The 22,746-nt window shown below is 38.6% G+C and overlaps 1 protein-coding gene across 1 annotated transcript in view; it reads right to left on the bottom strand.

The window, feature by feature from the left end:
• Positions 1-1,968: 1,968 nt before the first annotated feature.
• Positions 1,969-22,746, bottom strand: part of TRAPPC11 (trafficking protein particle complex subunit 11) — a 48,141-nt gene continuing 27,363 nt past the window's right edge. Inside the window, exons 19-30 of the mRNA XM_061177560.1 lie at positions 20,403-20,558; positions 18,712-18,899; positions 18,451-18,599; positions 18,151-18,272; positions 17,515-17,634; positions 14,372-14,437; positions 14,105-14,261; positions 13,204-13,315; positions 9,724-9,815; positions 8,579-8,712; positions 6,726-6,893; positions 1,969-2,224 (exon numbers count right to left, since the gene is read on the bottom strand). Coding sequence (XP_061033543.1) covers positions 2,180-2,224; positions 6,726-6,893; positions 8,579-8,712; positions 9,724-9,815; positions 13,204-13,315; positions 14,105-14,261; positions 14,372-14,437; positions 17,515-17,634; positions 18,151-18,272; positions 18,451-18,599; positions 18,712-18,899; positions 20,403-20,558 — 1,509 coding nt within the window. The 3' untranslated portion in view covers positions 1,969-2,179. The remainder of the gene's footprint in view (positions 2,225-6,725; positions 6,894-8,578; positions 8,713-9,723; positions 9,816-13,203; positions 13,316-14,104; positions 14,262-14,371; positions 14,438-17,514; positions 17,635-18,150; positions 18,273-18,450; positions 18,600-18,711; positions 18,900-20,402; positions 20,559-22,746) is intronic.

Here is a 22,746-nt window from a genome sequence, read left to right as displayed (position 1 = left end):
TAAACTTAAGCAAATTGCAAATTATTTTTATGCCAAAGACAATACCATCCTCATCCTCTTGGTAACACGCAACACTGATTATCCACCAGCTCTGACCTTCAAGAATCAGGAGTCAAACTTTAATACATAGCTCCCCCAAATTCCAAATTTTAAACGCTTTATATAAAAATTTATCCCCCTGAGTGGTGCATAATACTGGTAAGGAGTAATAGTGAGCATCAAATGGCAACACGGTACTAAGACAGAAGACAGGGTCCTCTCATGGGGGACAGATGATTGTGGCTGGTGCAGAGAGGCAGGAAGGGAAAGACTCTGAGGTCCTTCTGGACACTTGTAACCTGAGTGAGTCAACAGCTCCTGCAATACTGTGACAGTTTTGTTTTTGGGACCCAGGAAGATCATGATTTCATGTATTTCTGAATTAAGACTTGCAATTTAAAAATAAGTGAATAGAATACATTCACAGTAAAATGAACGGCATGGGAGAATTCCTGGTTGAGAAAGGATTACGCTGTTGAGGGAAAGCACAGACCTGTTCACGTGGTGTATTTACACTCACACAAATCACACTGGCATCGAGGCTAACAATTTTAAAGTGGATGCCAATGATCCATCTGTTCTAACGCGCACTTAATACTTCGTGTTTGACGACGGTGGTGTTAACCACCATGAGACCTTTATTACATAAGCATGGCATGAGATGGACCTTTGAATTTTTCAAACATCAGGTTACATCCCCGTAGTGAGCCATGAAATCAATTCAGCAGGTTAAACCAGGAATATTTTTAACAAAACAGAGTAGGATATAAAATATAAGAGCATATAGAAAGTATTATTTCATGAAATTTTTGTTTACAGTTCCTCTTGAGTATTTAATTTTTATCATTCTCATACCAAGTCTATGAGATAGTATTATCATCATCTACATCTTACAGGTAAGAACAGAGACAAACAAAGGGCAACATGAACAAAGTCAGCAGAGCTGGGATTTGGCCCTAGACAATCCGACAAACTCCTGTGGCCTCCACCTGTAAAGCTGTGATAACAGGGAATTCACGTCCTCCCGGCCCCCCACCGCCCCAGTCTCCCCGAAGATGGGCAGCGCCGGCTCTAGAACACGGACCTATTTCCAGTCCTACACACGCCACCAAACCTCTGCAACCGTGTTCTGAGTAAAAGCTGTTCCACGAAGCTGAAATCAAACAAGCGCAAAATAAATAAAAGATACCTACAAGCATATCTGAAAGAGAACATATTTATTTACATTATTCTTTTCCTTTTTGAAACTCCTACACTTTTAAATAATAAAAATCTCTGGGAAATGGGGTAGTTTTAAATTAAGATATTTTAACAGAGGATTTTCACAATATGATTTTTATTTACATGAATTTTCAAAAGTTTTAAATAGTTCTTTTCAAATTGCACAACATAACTGAAAGCTCTTATTGAGACCTTGCACCTTTCTCAAAAACTTTTAGTTTAGGGAATTATGCTTAGAATCAGAATCTCGCAGTTCAGATACTGACAGGTAAGGATCTTGTTAACATACTTAAAAATACAAACCTGCTTCATAAATGATCCATGTTTTGGCTGCAAGCTGAACCTAGTTGACATGTTTTGATGGTAAGCAAAGATATTTTTTAGACATCTTAAATTGCTTTAAAACTTTCTGGAAGTTTTCTGCATCAGCCACGTGACTGCTTTCCGCTTCCTGTGTATGTATTCTGAGCACACACTAGATTCACGAGGATGGATTTACCTCCGGTTTAGCCAACTCTGAAAGAGACACCCGGGGATTCAGAACTTTCCTCGGGCAGACACTGGCGCGTGTTCCCCTTGTCCAGTCATATTTCAGATGCTAACTTTCCTCGGCCACTGCATGTGCAAATCCCTTACTTTGAAAAGACGTTACTATCCATAAAATGACTTTCAACAGTAACAAAGGACTGACATCCTTTCACGTCACACTGACAGATTTCAAATATTTATTAGTGAAACTATAAGAGAGGATAGATTTTCCTAATATTTTAAGCATGAGTTCCTCTGAAGAGTTGGTATAACATCCATTAAAAACCAGCAAAGATTAACTTGTACCATGATCAAGCTACAGTTCACCATGAAAAACTTATACAGTTCTGTGCAGCGTCTCCGTAAGAACAGCCGAGGCCCGTCCTGAACATCACGCGGCAGCGATGGAGGCGTCGTCCATGAGTCGGCCCTGGGGCTGCCGAGTGGAAAACAAAACGGGTTTACAGAATGATAATGACAACAGTAGTGCTATTAATTGAAGAGATTTTGAAGTTCTTGGAACTGTTTCACGAAAACAGAAGAGACGTGTGCAAGTATCCAAACAAAATGTGTCGCTTTCCTCCTCTCCCCGCACCCTCGTTCTTCACGTGAGCCTGGGGACGGTGACCGCACAGGCTCCATGCTGCCCACTCCCTCCGTCCCCAGTGGCAGACGCCACCAGCCGATCACACCCGCCCGCGGAGTCTACCTCGTCACTACTTTCCTCTTAACCTGGTGTTCTAGCAGCTACCACCAATCTATCAAGGTGCCGCGTGTGAAAGGGAACCTGGCCACCATTCCTGCTCAAGCGGTAAAGCTTTATCCTCTCTCTCCCTTGCTCGGCCTGTGTCCCGAGCTTTAAGCAGGCCACAAACCTGAGCGAACAGCAAGCTCTTTGGGATTCAGGGTTTCCCAATCTCCTGTTTGAGAAAAAGTGATTCACAATGAACTCTAGGGTATTAACAACGAAGGTTACAAGGATTGAAGCAGCAGATAAAAACAAAATTTCCCTTTCTCGAAGTTCACTGATTGAAAAAATTCAAAACATCACATCAGAAGAAGAAAAGCTAAGAGTGATTAAAAGGTGTCATGACTGTTTTTAGGTGGAAAATTTCTGACAGGTCAGCAACACCCCAGAGAGTCATCGAGTAGCTAAAAGAATGAAATTCTCGCAAATGACTACTTTACTGATGTACGTTAGCAGACCTTTGTGGGAAAAGCATGAGAGACGGTGTTTGGGACATGAACTAGATTAGCATTACAACCTCAGCACCACAAGCCCACTGCTGTGTTTCAAGCAGCTGATTCCTGTGGGTGCCCTGGAGCAGTGACGGGGGTGCTCCCGCTCTGATCTGTTGCTGGGCAGCTTTATGTACGTACGCACGCACGTGTGCATGTGTGTGTGAGTTAGGCATCTGAATGGGATGAACGAAGGAATAGGTTGCTGGTCTTTCATACTTCATGTAATTTTTAGGACTCGTGGAGGACATTTAGTTTTAGAAACAGAATAAATGGCTCCACCAGGTCAAATCCTTACCAAACACAGCTTTACAAACAGGGACAGAGAACAATAAATTTGTTTTCTTATCGTGCAATAAGAAAACAAATCTATTTTGCAAAGGAAGAAAAATATGGATCCAAGCTTGTTCTAGGGCAGCACTGCCCAACAAAACTCTCCGTGAGGATGGAAACGCTCCACATCAGTGCTGCTAGTTGCATGCCTACCGAGCACTTGAGATGTGGCTAGTGCAACTGGTAACTAAACTTTAAATTAAGTTTTAATTAATTTTAATCTCAATAGGCACATGTGCTCGTGGCTACCATATTGGAATAGCACAGGTCTAAAGTTTAATAAAGGTATGACGGGATGTAAAATTTTAGTCAGTGATTGTTCATGAAGTGGAAAAAGGGTAATCCTCATTCACTGCCCTTAGAGCGACAGGTAAAACAATTTTAATTATTGAGTTTTCCCAGATGATAAAGGAGCTGGCTCTGAATAATCCAGTCAATGTTTTTAGCAGCAGTCAAGTTACTAGAAGATGGTTCTTAAATTTAGAGAAAAGAGCATGGCAATTAGAAAAGGGTGTGCTGATTAGGTTACAACTTATGAATGTTTATTTTTCTCGAACCTTTCCTTATGGACTTAAACACCACCTTGAAGAGGTTTACTGTGAAAGAAAATCAGAAGACGGAACTACACTTATCTGGGATTAGTTTGGGTGTTCTGAGCACTTCAGAGATTAATTGATGGGAACAAAATGCTGGTTCCTCAACATGATCAACTCTCACATCTCAAACAAGCTCTGTTTGTTCGGCTAGAATAGGATCAGGTCTGTACATCAATAAATACTTTCACGCTGATGAAAGCCATACTTCTGAGTTTAGGAAGAGCAAACTTCGGAGGGTCAAACAGCTAAAAGGACGTCAGAGACCACCCATCCCACCGCTGCTCCCCAACCCAGTCATGACTTTTCCCCTGCAGGGTAACCTCAGATGTGACAGTGAGGAACAGCAAGGGAAATGGCTTTAGAGTGTGACGAGGTGGAAATGTTAAGAAAGCCACTGTTGTGTGCAGGCGGGCGGTATATGGGAAATCTCTGTACCTTCCTCTCAATTTTGCTGTGAACCTGAAACTGCTCTAAAAAAAAATAAAGTCTTAAAAGAACAAAAAGGCCACTGTTTAAACACAGGAGATCCAAAATTATGAGATTTAAAAAACAATAATTTAGAAGTATGGTATAAAAGGGAACCCTTTTGCACTCTTGGTGGGAATGTAAATTGATACAGCCACTATGGAGAACAGTACGGAGGTTCCTTAAAAAACTAAAAATAGAACTACCATACGACCCAGCAATCCCACTCCTGGGCATATACCCTGAGAAAACCATCATTCAAAAAGAGTCATGTACCACAATGTTCATTGCAGCTCTGTTTACAATAGCCAGGACATAGAAGCAACCTAAGTGTCCATCAACAGATGAATAGATAAAGAAGATGTGGCACATATATACAATGGAATATTACTCAGCCATAAACAGAAACGAAATTGAGTTATTTGTAGTGAGGTGGATGGACCTAGAGTCTGTCATACAGAGTGAAGTAATTCAGAAAGAGAAAAACAAATACCGTATGCTAACACATATATATGGAATCTAAAAAAAAAGGTTCTGAAGAACCTAGGAGCAGGACAGGAATAAAGACGCAGACGTAGAGAATGGACTTGAGGACACGGGGAAGGGGAAGGGTAAGCTGGGATGAAGTGAGAGAGTGGCATAGACATATATACACTACCAAATGTAAAATAGATAGCTAGTGGGAAGCAGCCACATAGCACAGGGAGCTCAGCTCAGTGCTTTGTGACCACCTAGAGGGGTGGGATAGGCAGGGTGGGAGGGAGACGCAAGAGGGAGGGGATATGGGGATATATGTATATGTATAGCTGATTCACTTTGTTGTAAAGCAGAAACTAACACACCATTGTAAAGCAATTATACTCCAATAAAGATGTTAAAAAAATAAAAATAAAAAAAATAAAAGTATGGTATAGAATAGAAGCTTAGAGGGTTAATAAAAATGATTTTTTTGCAGATGCAAAAAAAAAAAAAACAAAACAAAACTGTGTAAGTCTGGAAAGGTAACAGGTGGGAAGATTATGACGGATACATGAACACAGGCTAACTTATAATTTACCAAATCCCAGATTATATAAACAAGGCTTCCCCAAAGCCTGACAGATACAAAAAAGGAAATTGTAACTTGTCATCCAAAAAGGGGGTATAAACTTAAAATAAAAAGAGAACACACAAGGGACTTCCCTGGTGGCACTGTGGTTAAGAACCCACCTGCCAATGCAGGGGGACACGGGTTTGAGCCCTGGTCCGGGAAGATCCCACATGTGCAGAGCAACTAAGCCCTTACGCCACAACTACTGAGCCTACGCTCCAGAGCCTGCGAGCCACAACTACTGAGCCCGCATGCCACAACTACTGAAGCCCACACTCCTAGAGCCCATGCTCCACAACAAGAGAAGCCACCGCAATGAGAAGCCCGCGCACTGCAATGAAGAGTAGCCCCCGCTGGCCACAACTAGAGAAAGCCCGCGCACAGCGGCAAAGACCCAATGCAGCCAAAATTAAATAAATAAATAAATTAAAAAAAAAAAAAAAAGAGTGTGATCCTCTGTCAATTATTTAAAAAAACCACCACCACAACAACAATAAAAAAGAGAACACACAGGATTCATATATGTTCATGTATCTCTGGTTACCAAGGGAAACCAGAACTATCTGGAGAAACAGCCTTAATTTAGGCATCAAGAGTGGCTTAACCCAAGGCAAAGTGACGACAATCCTACAGAGTCCTTTACTGCAGGAACCTGGAAATCGTACCACTGTTAAAAAATCAAAACATTAAACCAGAGTATAGTTTCTGACTGGTGATCATTTTCAGAAAATACCCAAATCCAGTAGTATTACACAGTTAGAATCAGAAAAGTTCAGGGACTGTATTCAGAAAGTTAATCCATTTTGATTAAAAAATAGTTACAAATTAACTACAATTTTAAAACATACTTTTAAAAAGTAAACAAAAAATTAAAATAAAGAAATAAAAAAAAGAAAAACAAAAATAGAAATATACTTTACTAAACGCCAAAGAAAAACCATGTTTAAGGATGCCATAAAGATAAATCTTTACCCAAGGGAATAAAAATCTTTGAAATTAGATCTAAAAAAATCTATAAAATAGAAATCTAAAAAAAATCTATAAAATAATAACTTCATAGAAATGAATAGCAATATTTCCAAATTTATATAGTAACAGTCAAAGCCCTATCCTGTTAGTCTCAAAATACTTAGTGAAGTTTACATGAAAAAACATCTTCTTTTGTTTGTTTTCGAGACAGTGAATTTAAAAAGCAGAAAATGTTTAAGCCTCACCTTTACAAAAATACTGGTGGGTATAAAACGCCTGAGCAGTTGATTCGTGAAGCTGGGAAACCTGAGCAAGTTGATGTTGAGAGACGGCAGCTGCTGGTACCCGGCCATCAGAGGGTAGCAATTATATAACATTTCCTGTTCGGTGCCAGGGAGGATACGTAATCGAATCTAAATCACAAAAGTTAGAGAGAAAGGTGATCAAATATAGATATCAAATACACTTGCAACATCTATATGATGTTACCCGTAGATTACTAGCAAATGATAGGACACCTAAATCCTTCTGGTGAAATATTCACACCCTCTCCTATCTCTTCTTCCAGACAGATACCAAAATATACAGCTGAATTAATGAGGTCAGGATCATGCAGGTAACAAACATAATAAAAACATGTGCATGATTTCTCAGTTTCTACCAACATCTAAAAGGCAACCTGTACCTGCTTAACAATGGGACCACAGGGTGGATGAGTATTTCCTGTGTCTTAGACCAGGCAGGCCTTACAGGCACAGGGCGCTATGGGATAATGTGCAGAAAAGCACCTTTGTAAACATTATGTCAACATGAGACAAACACATTGTTTCCTGTGTTTTGTGTTAGGGACTCTACCTTTGAGGTAAGGTAAGTAACTTCAGGGGAAGAAAAGATGTTTGTACTTTAGGAAAGAACACCAACAGGTAAGATTTTTGGTATCTTACATTATCTAATTATTTTTAAGTCAATATGTGAAAGAGATCAAAACAATCAAGAAAAGCTTACTCGTTTGCAAATGAGTACATACAGGTACGTGTTGCGTCAGAGATAATACATGTGTGTGTGTAACCAACATATTACAGCTAATATTACATTTGGTATATACTATACATTTAAATTACTGTACAGATTTACAGTATACTTCATGTGTAATTCTACTTTCATTTAACAGCAATCGCACCACTCAGGACATGCCCAGCCATGGCATGGCTGGTGAGTCAGGGTGGATGCTACTAGGTGTTATGCCGCGTTTGTGCTCTAATTACATCCTTGTTAATAAAAAGCACTTACTGACCACTGAGGTGTGTCCCTGTTGCCACTCTTTGTTTTGTTTTGTTTTGTTTTTGTTTTTGTTTTGGCCGCACCGCACAGCTTGCGGGACCTCAGTTCCCTGAGCAGGGATTGAGTCCAGGCCCTGGCAGAAAGCCCAGAATCCTAACCACTAGGCCATCAGGGAGCTCCCCTCTGTTGCCACTTTGAAGAGGAGGACAGTATTCTCACTGCAACATGGTTTTGCCTGAGAGTGTATGTCCCACCCCAATATCTGATGAACTTTTCTACCCCTGATTTGAATAGATGAATCAAAACATCTGAATCACTTATTTTTATGTATAGATACAAAATTGTGCCTACACGAAACAAAGATAAGTAAATTCTATGCAAGATCAAAATCTCTTAAAAACTGTACTGATAGTTCAGAAGAGAATTAAGCTTTGATCTGTGTAGGCATGCCTCAAGGCCTCAAATTAAAAGACACACACACACACACACACACACACACACAAACTTATTAGTAATAAAAGGGATATTTTTAAATTTTCAGGAATTCTATTGTAGTCCAAGAATTTGTGAACTCTTGTTTTATACGGAGAAAGAACCTATATGTGTGATCTCAAAGCAAAAAGGGTTGCCCATTTAACCCAGTTCTATAGCAAGTTGTAATTAACCTTCAAAAGTGACTGAAGATTCACCACTATCAAAACAACAGGGACCACAGTCAGCCTTATCAATTCATTCGTAAACACGAAATGTACAGCTTTCCACTTCCTGGCCACACTTTTGTGTCTTCATAAACAACCCAAAGAGATATGACCTGTACCTGTTTAAGACCTGAGAACATGAAGGCATCACTGGGCTCCACAGAAATCTCCACATCTTGAACTAAGTCAGTCTTATTCTGGAGGTGATACTTGACTGGTAACGACTCTCTGACACGCCCGAATGATGGCAGATCTGCAGAGAAAGATGACACATTACTCTTGGTTTAAAAACAAAACAAAACAAAACTCACCATTTATGGGTCCTTTTTGTAAATAAATCTCATTCTATAGACATGGGATTATTTAAATTAATGATAGCACTGCACTCTTGCTAAATAAGAAAATTCTCTGATTGCACAATAGCCACAGGGTGACGATAAAACAGACTAAGAAGAATCAGTCTCCTTCTACAATTGATTTGACTTAGATAGGGGTCTTGGCTACCAAGAGCTGAATTATATTTTAGGAATAATTTTTTAAATCTACAAAAGATTTCCCTAAATATCAATAATGGCTCAAGATGGAATGACAGACATTATGTGCCCCTTGATGGGAACTGTGATGTATTCTTGCCAAAAACTTTAACCTGAATCTGATCAAGCCAACAGATCTAACTACCAATTTATAGGGACAGAGAAACACTTAAAAAAAATGATACAATGCAATCAGCAAATCCAGACTGTAGGCACTGAGTTTCGTTAACAAATGAACATCAAGGAAGCGAGAGAGGAGGTGGAGGTAGAGGAGGTGATGAAGAGGTGGCGGTGGAGTGGCGGGAGAGGGAGTCTGCCTGCCTATAGGTTTCAAAAGTCTAGACATCCATGAACGGCAATGCAGAGACCTTAAAACACACTAAAGAACATTCAGAGTCAACTAGGGAAATTTCAATACTGGAATTTGATCATATTACAAAATTATTGCTAAGTTTTAAAGTTATGATAATGGTATTGTGATCATGTTTAGAAAAATAGCCAGTAATGTTAAAGATGCATACTGAAATCTTTATAGATGATATAATATCTGGGATTTGCTTCAAAATAATGAGGATAGGAGTGTGTAAAGGTATAGATAAAACAAGACTGGTCACAATCTACTTTTATAAATGGTGGGCATTTTTCATAATAGAAAGTTAAAAAAATCTTAGAAGCTAAAATAAATATTCTTATTGGATTTTTTTGATCAAATAAAACGTGAGTGCCGTTACCTGCATTCACATGGAGAGGGATATTTTCTACAATCACGTGTGGCAGAGTGATGACAGTGCTGACGACAGGGATGTTGTCCATGGCTGAAGTCCTAGAGCAGAAAAAGGTACCTTTTAAATCCACATTTCACGTGAGAAGTTAATAAATCAAAACCAGGGAACACGTATAGTCACCAACTAATTACGAAGGAAATATAAATTATCCCTTTTCTAAAAGTTTATTAACGGAAGGAGTTTTGTGAAGAGCTTTTACAATCCCATTTTTGTTTGGAGGATTTCCGATTAACAAATGTTATAATTCAAGGCTGCTGTTTGGTCCCAGTGATGAAGTAAGGAGTCGCGTCAGAATGTAAGTCAACTGCACCACGAGCACACCATTTAACATAGTGTTTTGGTAGCAAAATGTTCTCAATGTCGGCAGCAGTGCGGTGCTTTACATTATGCCACAAACACCTTCTCACACCAAGGACCATCTCCAGATGAGCACCAGACCACTGGACATGCCCTGCTGAAACTGCACTGTGGGCGCACAGGAGAAACTGAAGACTAAAAATATTTTACTATCAGTAGACACAGTGGCATTCCAACATTACTGAGATAAAGTGAGTTACATTATGAGACTGTCAGATATTTTCCCCTGTAGTACAGTCAGGGTGGGAACTACAGGGGCAGCTGGCATCTATCTGACTGCCGAGGACAATCGTGGGAAGAGCATGTATGTAGCGGTGGAACAGCTGACACTATTACAATAGTGCAAACCACTGACAGGCAAAAACACCCAACCTCTCACCATTAAGAAATACATGTCTTTATAGTAACACAGCAGAGTAATTAAGCAGTGCCTTCAAAATGCTGTTTTAATTCCTATAAACATGTGAATTAAACTAAACATCAACATGGTAAATTCAAGGGGGGGGGGAAAGAAAGACAAGTTAGTTTTTTTTAAATAAAATTACCTATTTTTCCTTTCTCATTTTTAGTATCTTAATTACTGTTTCAAGACTTACAAAAGAATTGAGCCATGCCAAGAAAATAACACATGAAATACCATGCATCTACCTCCTGGCCTAAGAGAACATAAGAACATAGCTGAATCTTCCCGTGTACCCCTTCCCACTTGCATTCCCCCAACCTCCACTCTAGAAGTAACTACTCGCCTGAATTTGGCTTCTATCATTCCTATGTATTTCTTTATGCTTTTCCAAATTATATGTAGAGCCCTAAGAAACAAATGTTTTACATGTTTTCTAATACTATATATATGCAATTTGCTCATATTCTGCAGTTGCTTTGTTTCATTTAGTATTAATAGGCTGATAGGTGTAGCTCTGGTTCCCTCATTTTCACTGGTACATAATACTCCATTGTACGAATGTGTCACAATTTATCCAATTTCCTGTTGGCGGACATTTATTTTCTAACTTTTTACTATCATAAATAGTGCTGCTATGAACATTCCCAGACATGTCCCCTTCGTGTATGTTTGCATCTTTTCTAGGACTGCAGGGTACAGCCATCAGCTTTACCTGGTACTGCCAAATATATTTCCAGAGCAATTGTTCTAATTTATACTCCTCCTCTTGACAAACTCTGCACTGTTTAACCTTTTTATTTTTCCAAAGTAGTGGGAGTACAGTTGAATCTCAGATAACTTATAAGGCTGACCTTCTCTCCCCCTATGTTTACTGGCCATCCAGCTTCTTCTGTTCACTGTACTACCTACTCAAGTATTTTTCTCAACTCTCAGTTAAGAGACTTGTATTTTTCTTATGATCTGAAGAAGTTCTTGATCTGAATTCGAATCCTTTGTCAGCTTTAGACGTCGCAAATAGCTTCCCCTAGTTTGTATTTTGTCTTTTCACTTTCTTCATGGTGTTTTCTAATGAACTGAGAAACAATTTTAAGAAATCAAATGTATCCATTTTAGTGGCTTGTACTTTTAGGGTCTTATCTAAAGACATTCTTTCCTATGCCAAAGTCATAAAATGATTCTCTTATTTTTCTACTAAAAGTAATAAAGTTTTGCTTTTTACAATTAAACTTTAATAAACCTGGAATTTTTATATACAGTGGTACAGCAGACATCCCATTTTTTCCCAAGTCAATACCCAACTGTTTACCACCAATTATAAAGCAGTTCCTCCTTCCCCTACTGATCTATAATGCTACCTCTGTGAAATGTAATTTCCATGTGTGGATCTGTTGAACTATTTCTAGACTCCCTCTTCTGTTCCATTGGTTTATTTACATCTCCCCGAGCCAATACCATAGTGATGACTACTTACAATAAGTCTTAGAATCTGGAAGAGCAAGTACCCTTGCCTAGTTGTACTTCTTCTGGAATATTTTGACTATTACTGCCTTTTTGCCTTTCCATACAAATTTTAGAATCAAGAGTGTCAAGTTCCACAAAAACAAAAACAAAACAAAACAAGCTGTTGCGATCCTGAAGGACACTGCATTGAATCTATAGAACAATTTACAATATTAAATCTTATCCAAACCGTATCAGAGATTATTTTGTATCTCTCCCATTTATTTAGGTCTTCCTTTAATGATTTAAATTTTTATAATTTTCTCCATAAAGGTAATGCACATCTTCTACTAGATGTATTCCTATGTATCTTACCATTTTGTTGTTATGTAAATGACACCTATTTAAAAAATATTTTCCCTAGAGGTTTATTACTGATATACAGAAATCCAACTGATTTTTGTATGTTGATGTTATATCCAGCAACCTTGCTGAGACTCTTTATAATTCCAATAATTTGTTGATCCCCTCGGGTTTTCTATGCGAACAATCCTATTGACTGTAAATAAGGGCAGTTTCTCCTAATGTTTTTAGTGGTTGGTTCTATCATCAGAATTAATTTGGCTAAAATTGCATCTGTAATAGGTCACAAATTGTAACAAACAAAAACCAAAGTTTATCCTTTTAAATCTTTGTGTTTTTGACAAAAGGTCAATGACAGCATGTGACTTCCAGTTTGTTCTCCAGGCTGACAGAAGCTCTCAACTATAAATGACAATGACAAGGACTTCCCTGGTGGCGCAATGGTTAAGAATCCACCTGCCAATGCAGGGGACACGGGTTCGAGCCCTGATCCAGGAAGGTCCCACATGCTGCGGAGCAACTAAGCCCATGCGCCACAACTACTGAGCCTGTGCTCTAGAGCCCGCGAGTCACAACTACTGACCCCGCGTGCCGCAACTACTGAAGCCAGCGTGCCTAGAGCCCGTGCTCCGCAACAACGGAAGCCACCGCAATGAGAAACCCATGCGCCACAACGAAGAGTAGTCCTTGCTCACTACAACTAGAGACAGCCCATGTGCAGCAACGAAGACCCAACACAGCCAAAACTAAATATAAATAAATAAATTTATTAAAAATAAATAAATAAATAAATAAATGACAAATAATAAAGGTATTAGAATAACACAAATAATGAAGAAAAGGTAGGGCTGATACAATTTTACCTCTTCCAGGAGATAATATAATGCCCAGTTGCTACTCCACCTTCAACATTTCCAACAGATGGGCAACGAAGGCAAAAGCATTCACTGGCGCTCTCTGTAGTCTGTAAGACAACTATAAGAAAGAGACTTCATAATCCTCATGTAGTGATTTCATCTATAAAAAGAGAGCTTTACATCCAAGTAATATAACAAAAAAGAATACCTTATCAATTATACTTTATTTATAGAGACTTGCAAACTAAGGCTCAGAGATGTTAAATGAGTTTTTCAAGGAGACAGATAAACAGGGCAAATAAAATGACTCACTTATATTTGGTCTTAAGAATACATCATGATTTTTTCCCCTCACAATATTTGCCCTTATAATCTAGTTGGGCACAATTTTGCTTGGGTTAACATTCAAACTAATTTTTATTCCCTCTAACAGCTCGAGAAATATACAAAAGCCCAAAGTACCCTGAACCAGAAAGGTAATATCACCTCTATAAACTGTTTTTAGTTGGATAATTTAGAAAACTTATTGTCTGCTTTTCTGTATTTTCCAAAGTTTCTTTGGTAAACATCTTTTCCCATTTCAAATTATAAACAACAGTAAACATCCATTAAAAATTATAAAAAACAATCTATAAAAAATCCAAATATGAAAAAACACTGTATCTTCAAGTACATTTTTCAGTCACTTTCTTATAGTATCAAGAATCTGATTTTTTTAAAAATAAGGTATACTCAAGCAAATTGTAAATGATGCTAATTCTAACTTACTTCTAAATGTACCTGCTTTTTGTGGGTGTAAGTCTCAGATTCCCTTCCTTCGCAAAAAGCTAACTCTTACCCCACCAGCCTACACACGCACACACACTACTGTCTTCTGCTAGTCAAGGGGGATGATCCACATTCTCACCGCCGGCCACCTGGGACTCCAGCTGGTCCACGGGCGTCATGCAAGGAGCAAGCTGCAGCTCACTGCAGACGATGGTGAGGGCCCAGGGGGAGGCACTCAACAGGTCCGTCATCAGCAGGAAAGGGATGTCGGCATAAACCCTTTCCAGGTGCTCAAACTGTCACGGATGGAGACAAAGGTCTGTCAGGAAGTAAGTTAATCCATTTTCTTTTTTTCTGTTAATTTCTACAACCTAAATGATTTCCAGTATGCTTCACAGGAACGTACCTTTGTAGAAACAAATTTAACTGCAACGTCAAATGGAAAGACGGTTTCTATTGTTACAGTTTCATCCTGCAAGGAAATGTAAAGGGCATGATCAATGGCTTTTCTAAATCTTAACAACAAATGAAGTTTTAAAAACAGAAGGCATACAAAACACAATCGATTACTGATCAATAAATAATTCCAATTTAAAAATTAAGAAGCTAGGATCTTTCCCTTAGGTAGTATTTGTAAGAATCTATGTAGAGAGCAGACTAATAGTTCTAATTATCTATGGTTTTGTAACAGTTTACACTGCAAAGTGCTTTCTCATACATTATTTATCTCAGGATCTAGCAACAGTGGGCAGGGCAGGCATTGTCACCATTTTACAGAAGAAGAACCAGAAGTTAAGGAAGATTAAGTGATTGGCCTTAAGCCACAAAGCTAGTGGTGCAAAGCCTAGAATCTGGGACTTCTTTTTGTCTAAGTCCTTTACCTCACCTTGACTCAAGACAACTAAAACAATGATAATGATAATAATAATAATAATGATGTAATATGACATAGCATTATAATCACTGCACACATATTATGAAATGCTCATAGTAACTCAAGGAAACAGACACCAGTATCACTGCCATTTTAAGATGAAGTGGTCACACAGCTAGTAGGTGACAAAGGCAGAAACTGAACCAAATCTGACCCTGGAGCCTGGACTCTCAACCATCCTGCTCCATCCCCTCTGTACAGGTCTGTTCAAAAAACAGCGGGCCTATAAAGCAGAAACTAACACACCATTGTAAGCAATTATACTCCAATAAAGACGTTAAAAAAAACAACAAAAAACAAACAGTGGGCTTACTACATCTTTTAAAAAAACAACCCACACTGTTGGTGAGAAACCTTTAAAAAAGACCATGTTGGGTTAAAACTCAGGCTGTAAGGCCAAATAGATCTGGATTTTATTCCTGGCTGGATACATACTTACTAGCCATGGAGACCTTGGACACAGTGATGTGACCTTGGGAAGGGTATATGGTCTCTTTAAGTCTCAGTGCATAGTCCTCACAAGGTTGTTATGATAATTAAATGAGATAATGCACACAAAACACTCAGTGAAATGCCAACATCATTTTTATTATTATTATATGCTTCAAATTATTTCCTCTCTCAATTATTATCAAGCTATCCCACCCCTCTAGGTGGTCACAAAGCACTGAGCTGATCTCCCTGTGCTATGCGGTTGCTTCCCACTAGCTATCTATTTTACATTTGGTAGTATATATAAGTCCATGCCACTCTCTCACTTCGTCCCAGCTTACCCTTCCCCCTCCCGGATAAAATAATTTTGAAAAATAATCATTACAGCCTTTTGCGAAGCTTCACAATACACACTAGCAAATTTAAATGCTGTGCTAAGTCATGAAGTAAAAATACCTGTGTAACACCCTTTAACCCAGTATTTTCCAAACATATTTGACCAATTAATTCTTTTTTGGTGTAATATCTATTTCTATTCCTCAGAATTAGCGTCCCTTACAAGCACATCTTGGTAATGGACTGGCTGACAGAAGAATAAAGACATTCTTCTCTAAAAAAGTGGCATGTACCTCGATGATCTCATGTCTTGAGAACATTGCTTAAAGATGTAGCAGCACACTGGTTTTGCTCGAGTTCAGGATAGTTACAGGGTAGCAAACAATTATTTCAAAGTACATTCCAAGTCTACCATCAGCTTCATTATCAGAAGTAGAAACAACATCCAAGGCTTAGGACTTTAAATCTGCACAGAACTTTAACATTCTTATTTTATAGATGAGGAGACGGAGGTCAAAAGCAGTTACTTGGCTGACCTGAGTTCAGGATTTAGGAGGCAGTGCTGAGACTGGCACCCTTATCTCCTAGTTCACCAGCAGGGTCTTCATTTTTTTTTTTTTTTTTAAATTTATTTTATTATTTATTTATTTTTGGCAGTGTTGGGTTTTCGTTGCTGCGCGCAGGCTTTCTCTAGTTCCAGCGAGCGGGGGCTACTCTTCGTTGCGATGCACAGGCTTCTCATTGCGGTGGCTTCTCTCATTGCGGAGCACGGGCTCTAGGTGCACGGGCTTCAGTAGTTGTAGCGTATGAGCTCAGTAGTTGTGGCTTGCGGGCTCTAGAGCGCAGGCTCAGTAGTTGTGGCGCACGGGCTTAGTTGCTCAGCAGCATGTGGGATCTTCCCGGACCAGGGCTCGAACCCGTGTCCCCTGCATTGGCAGGAGGATTCTTAACAACTGCGCCACCAGGGAAGTCCCAGCAGGGTCTTTTAATTACATCAGGCTGGTGAAATTTTTGACAGTATATTATATGCCTTCCTCCCTCCCACTTGGGAAATCCTCCTGAACTTGAACTCTCTTAGGATGGTTTTGCTTCCCAGTGACTTATAAAACAGCCTGTGGCCCAGCTCTGTGCAGTGACCAAACTACAAACCCCCAAATTCCTAGGTCTTCTCCTCTGCTGGACTGAGGACCCCGTTCCTAAGAAAAGGCTGCCAGGACTAAGAAGATACCAAATATCATCATTTTCCATTAATAAAAGGGGATACAAGCATTATATACAATGTGGTTAAGTCTATATAAAAACACGTCCCCCTGCAATCTCTTGAAACAAAAAAGACCGATAAGAAATACATCAAGGAGTTAATAGCAGCTGCCTCTGAGCTGTTGGACCTGAGAGCTTTCTTATTTCTTCCTCATCAATGTGCACTCACCAAAAAACGATGTTCATAAGAATCTTTTTTACTAATAGAAGAAATATTCCACAAAGGGAGACCTCCCTCCCACAAGACCTTCTTCATATTAGCCAACTTACAGATTTTATCTAATGTGTGATTTTATAAAGAAGCAGATAGGTTTAGAGTCTCAAGACTTTTTTGCATGAGATCTCAAACCTTTGGTTCTCTGTACAAAAAACCATATAGGCCAATTTTCTAATGTTTGAGCGATGAATACCATATCACATCATTTATAATACACATAAATGGTAAAAAAAAAATCAACAGATGTTTCATTAAAACTTGTAATGGGCTATAAGCACCTATGCTGCTTATTTTACAGGTTAACTAAGATAATACAAAATAGGAAACACTGCAAATACGGTATTTCTCGAAGTAGCTATGAAAACAATACCTTGTGACACTTGCAAACAATTTCTTTTTCTTCAATAGTTGTATTGATCAGGTAAGAAACATACACAAGAAACATTCTTGAGCCCACTGTTCCACAGCGAACATATAACATTTTTTCCAGCTGCAACAAAATAAAAGCATTTTAGTTTAATATTACAGAGATTGCCTCCTGATATATATTCTAGGATAATGCTCCCACCTTTCAGAGTTTACTGTACCAACTGGCTAAATTCTTGAACACGTTTTATAGCTGTTCCTGTCGCAGCATGAGTGGGATCATTACTACTCCATCTTTTTTTTATTACCATTCTCAACTTCCCAAGAATTCTTTGTGTTTGGTTTGGAAATAAATGTTGACCGAAAGGTTATTTAACTAAGCTACAAAGTTCGTGTTATTTAGTTATTTTATCAGGCAATGAATTCTCCATATTAGCATCATTTGTTCTAAAATCCCTTGTACAAAAACTGAAGACATTTTACACATTAAATATGTGAAATGTGTATAAAATGTGCATTAGTTAAATCACTTTTTTAGTCTCGGGATATGCTGTTAAAATGCTCTAAAACTAAAACTCACTACATATTTAACACTACAACCGAACCGATTTCCTCTCCAGTCATAGGCGGCCAAGTTCACCTGCTCCCCGGGATGCAGGTCTCCGACAGGAATGTCCGTGAGTAGAGCCGGGTAGGACTCATCACACAGTTCTGTTCCATGAAGAGTCACGTGAGTTTTCTGAGTTAAATTGGCATCCTGTCCTAAAAGTATGAATGTTGGCGTTTTAAAAATACAGGAAATTCAAACGTTATCTTGACAATACTGCATAGAGAGCACTAGATCATAACGATTTTTTAAACAAACTTCCTGCAGTTGATATCACTGACATTTATTTTATGTTGGATCAACACGGCTCAAATTTTAAAAAGGCAAGTTTACCGGGTTTTAAACCAGCAGTGAGCTTCACGTCTCTGATGGGGGTCTTCTCGTGGGACTGCACAGTCACAACCAAACAGTACATTTCGTTAGTCAGGGCAGGAGGGTCATGTCGCAGATGGACAGAAATGTTTGGAACTCTGGAAATGATCCTTTGGGAAAAAACGTTAGCTAAGTCACTGATTTTTTAAAAGAAACAAAGCATTCAAAGTATTCAAAAGAAGTGAGGTGCCCTTCTACCATCCGCCCACCAGGCCGACTCACATGGTGCTCGCCTGGATCACTATGCTGTCCCAGTGAACCTCGCTGTCGCGGAGCCGGGGCCTTCTTTTGAAAGAACGGGAGGCCTGTAAGGCTTCCTGGGTGGAAGCAGCATCTCCTCCTCCTCCCTGCCAATTCAAGACCACGCATCTTCCTGCCTCGTTGCCCAGAACCAGATCCAAGGATGTGATCTAGAAGGAGGAGGTCCGTCAGAAACGCCATCTCATACCAGTTCGTCACCATCCCCTCCCAACAAATTACAGGGTGGGCTGCTGGGCTGTGGCGTTCCTCGGACGCATGACGTGACAGGGGTCAGAACACCTGCTGTGGGAGTCCGATCCCAGACCCTTCTCAGCTGTGACACTGACCAGCCGTGTGTGGGGTCTCAACCTCTTCACCTTTAAACAAGGATAATAACCTGACTCCCCAGCTCAGACACGACCGTGCGGTGCCGCTGTCTCAGTGCTTGGCATGGTGCCTGAAGGCGCAGACACTGAAGCAGTGGCTGCTGAGTGAAATAAATGAATGTTCTGCTAACCATTAACATACTCACACGCTAACTCCTAGTGCCACACATATTCTTCCTGACGACATCAACAGTATTCGCGATGAAATTCTTTATTAATTGAATAAATGTCCCTTCCACTAAATCCATTAACAAATATACTCAAAATAGTATTATTAATTATGATTTACATCTGGTAGGCTTCCTTAGGTACCTCGTAAAAAATTAAAACATGTCATGAGGGATTTAGCCAAAATCATGCAGAGTTTTTTTTTTAATGAATAAGCAAAAACTCTGGATATTGGTTAATAATAAAATCAACAGATTCACAGAAATTGTTATGAGAATATAGGGGGTACAGTCTTAAGTTTCTGTCTTAGAAATGGTCTCAAGTTCACGTTAGCCAACCATTCCCATTCCAGCCATGGGAAAGCAGCACTTCATTAGAGCTCACCTCGTCCTAATCACTATTCCAGGAAATTTACATTAACTAACTGATTTAATTCTCATGAAACATTGAGAAGTAGGTAACGTTACTATCCCCACTTTATAGATGAAGAAACGGAGACACAGAGAGGTAAAGTAACTGCCCAGGGCCACAAGCAGGTAAGCCAGAGAGCTGGCGTTGAAACCCACGCAGCTTGGCTCCAGAGTTTATGCTCAATAAAAATATGACTTTCATCACATATTTCTGAAAGGCATTTTAATTATCTACATTAAATGAATCCTTTGAAGTATATATCTTCATTTTTTCTTTAAAAATATGCAATCAGCAATGTTTAAACGTCAAAATGATATGGCTCTTCAGTGTGAATTATGTCATATTTTACAAAATATAATTACTACATTATAGAATATATATATATATATATATATATATAGTTTAAAATTCCTTAGCTGATTATGCAGCCATTAAAAATGAGGTTGGTCTCATGTACTAACAGGAAATGATGTCTAATATATCACTATCAAGCGAAAAAAGCCAACAACTGAATATTACGTATAACATATTCTCACTGAGGGGAAACCTACCAAAAAACCATAATGAATGGTTTCCCTTGGGAAGTCCAAGTGGAAGATTTTCATTTTTTACTTAATAAACTTCTGTATTATTTTTATTACAATTTTTTCTGACATACATATTACTTTTATCATTTAAAATATTTTTAAAACACATTTCATAACTAACCTCAATTTTCTTTCCCACATCTTCAGTTTTTGCCACAAATTTAAATAAAAACTTCCTTGTTTTACCAGGAACTAAGCACATCTTTCCCTGAGTCAAATTTTCTAAAACGTCACTTGCTTTGGATGCGTCTTCGATTACACAGAACTGGTTGTATTCCTGAAAAAGAGGTCAGCAAAGGTCACGGTTTATGAACTCAAATGTCGTATGTTTTGCTAACACTAAACACCGAATTACTTGGAGCTTGTTAAGGTTAACTGCACTGAAACTGAAGCATTATGAATTTGTTATTAATAAAAGAAAAAGTATTTTTATGCCAGATGGTAGCAGTTAACCGCTCACTGCTGCCACAAGATAAAGACGGTTCACACAGAAGCTGACCTCTGAAAACATTTATTTAGCCATCCCTTTCCTGGAGACAGAAACAAAGATTTATTCTTTGTTTTGCATCGGATGCTACTGTCTATCATCTTTTCTTAAAGAGCTTCCTTTTTACCTGGCTTCTGTGACACTATAATACCTCCTGTTTCTCACCCTCCTGTTTTTCCCTCAAAGGTCTTTTTTCCCTCTTGTTCCCCTCATTCAGAGGTTCCAAAAGTTTCAGTCCTTGGCTTTTGGTTCTGCTTTTCTCTTTATGTTTATTTCACTGCAAAGTCTACCCATGTCTACATATTCTGCACCTCTGTGCTAATATCTCCCACATTAAAAACTTCTAATTCTGACCTATTCCTTAACTAAAAGCTTATATCCACAATTGTCTCAGGGATAATTCCACTATCACTTCAAGTTCAGCATGTCCAGAACTGAATGTCTAGCTACCTTCCCAGAAAAGCACACTCCTTACAGATGAATAAACAGAGATATCTTTCATATACATATCTAAGGGATCACCATTCTCATCCTTTCAATAAATACTGAGAACTTTCCAAGAGCCATCTTCTATCCCAGCAGGTAAATTATCTTCACAGAAGATTCTAATACAGTTAAGTTTTATACCTTCCTTCTAATTTTCATTTCTATTCCAGGCTTACGAAGCCTCGTACCCGCTACTTTTTTCCTTGTGATTTGCATCCTGAATTTCAAACAACATATATTCAGAATACAACTTTAAAAACAAATTGCTTTATATTTTATTTTAATATTTTTATTAGTTTAATTATAGATGTGGTCTTTGTTGCTAAAAGGGAAAAAAAAGGAAGGAAAAGAAATGGAATAGTAGGCTATGATGTGAAAAGTAAAATGAGAGTGCCTTCCTTGACCCTCTAAATTCCAGATTTACAATATTTCATAGTGAGTAAAAAAAAAATTGTCTGTCCTCTTGGAGCTTACATTCTAGTAAGAAAAACAAGTAATTTACCAAATAATCACATGACAAGAGTGAAACCACAGCTGTGACAAGTACCACGAAGGGTTATGTGAGCCTGGCTAGGTCAATCAGTCATGTAGGTCAGGGGAGGTGTCCCTGAGGAAGTGAGGCTTTTAAGGGGATAAAACATGAGGAGGAATTAAGCAAATAAAAGAGGAGGGAAGACCAATCCAAGCATAAGAAACAGCACATACAAAGCTCTTGTCCTAATACTGTATGATCTCACTTATATGTGGAATCTATAACTTATAGAACAGAGAGTAGAATGAGGACTGCCATATGCTGGGCGTTGGCAGAAATGGGAAGATGTCGGTCAAAGGGTATAAACTTCCAGTTATCAGACAAATAAGTTTTGGGGATCTAATGTATGGCATGGGGACTATAATTAGCAATACTGTATTATTTACTTGCACGTTGCTAAAAGAGTAGATCCTAAATGTTCTCACAAAGACAACAACAAAAAGGTGATTATGTTAGGTGATGCATGTGTTAACTAACCTTATTATGGTAATCATTTTGCAATATATGTGTATCAAATCCTCATGGACACTTTAAACTTACACAATTTTATATGCCATATCTCAATAAAGCTGGAAAAATAAACTGTTTTGGGCCTGCAAAAACCAAATAGCCCATGCTTTATCCATCCTATCCCCATTCTGTATCCTCTATATACACTCAGCAATCCAAACTTACCTATTTCTAAATGCCTCTTATCCCTTTATCTCCATTCCCATCACTAGCATCCTAATCCAAATCCTCATACTTTCGTACCTGGGTTCATACAAAGAGCCTCTGGTTTCTAAAATATCATTTCTTTCCCTCTATTTTGCTACTGGACTAAAGTTTCTTAAACATAAATTTCATGCTCTTGCTTTAAAATTCTCAAAATAATTAGAAGGAATCCTTGGGTAATGGTTTGAAGTTGAATAAAACATACTAATCTTCAAGTGACCCAGGTTCATTTAACCAATTGTATTA

This window comes from Eubalaena glacialis, chromosome 20, assembly GCF_028564815.1.
Source record: "Eubalaena glacialis isolate mEubGla1 chromosome 20, mEubGla1.1.hap2.+ XY, whole genome shotgun sequence".
Lineage (NCBI taxonomy): Eukaryota > Metazoa > Chordata > Mammalia > Artiodactyla > Balaenidae > Eubalaena > Eubalaena glacialis.
The sequence above is the reverse complement of the archived record's forward strand: the minus strand, read 5'-3'. Positions and strand labels throughout refer to the sequence as shown.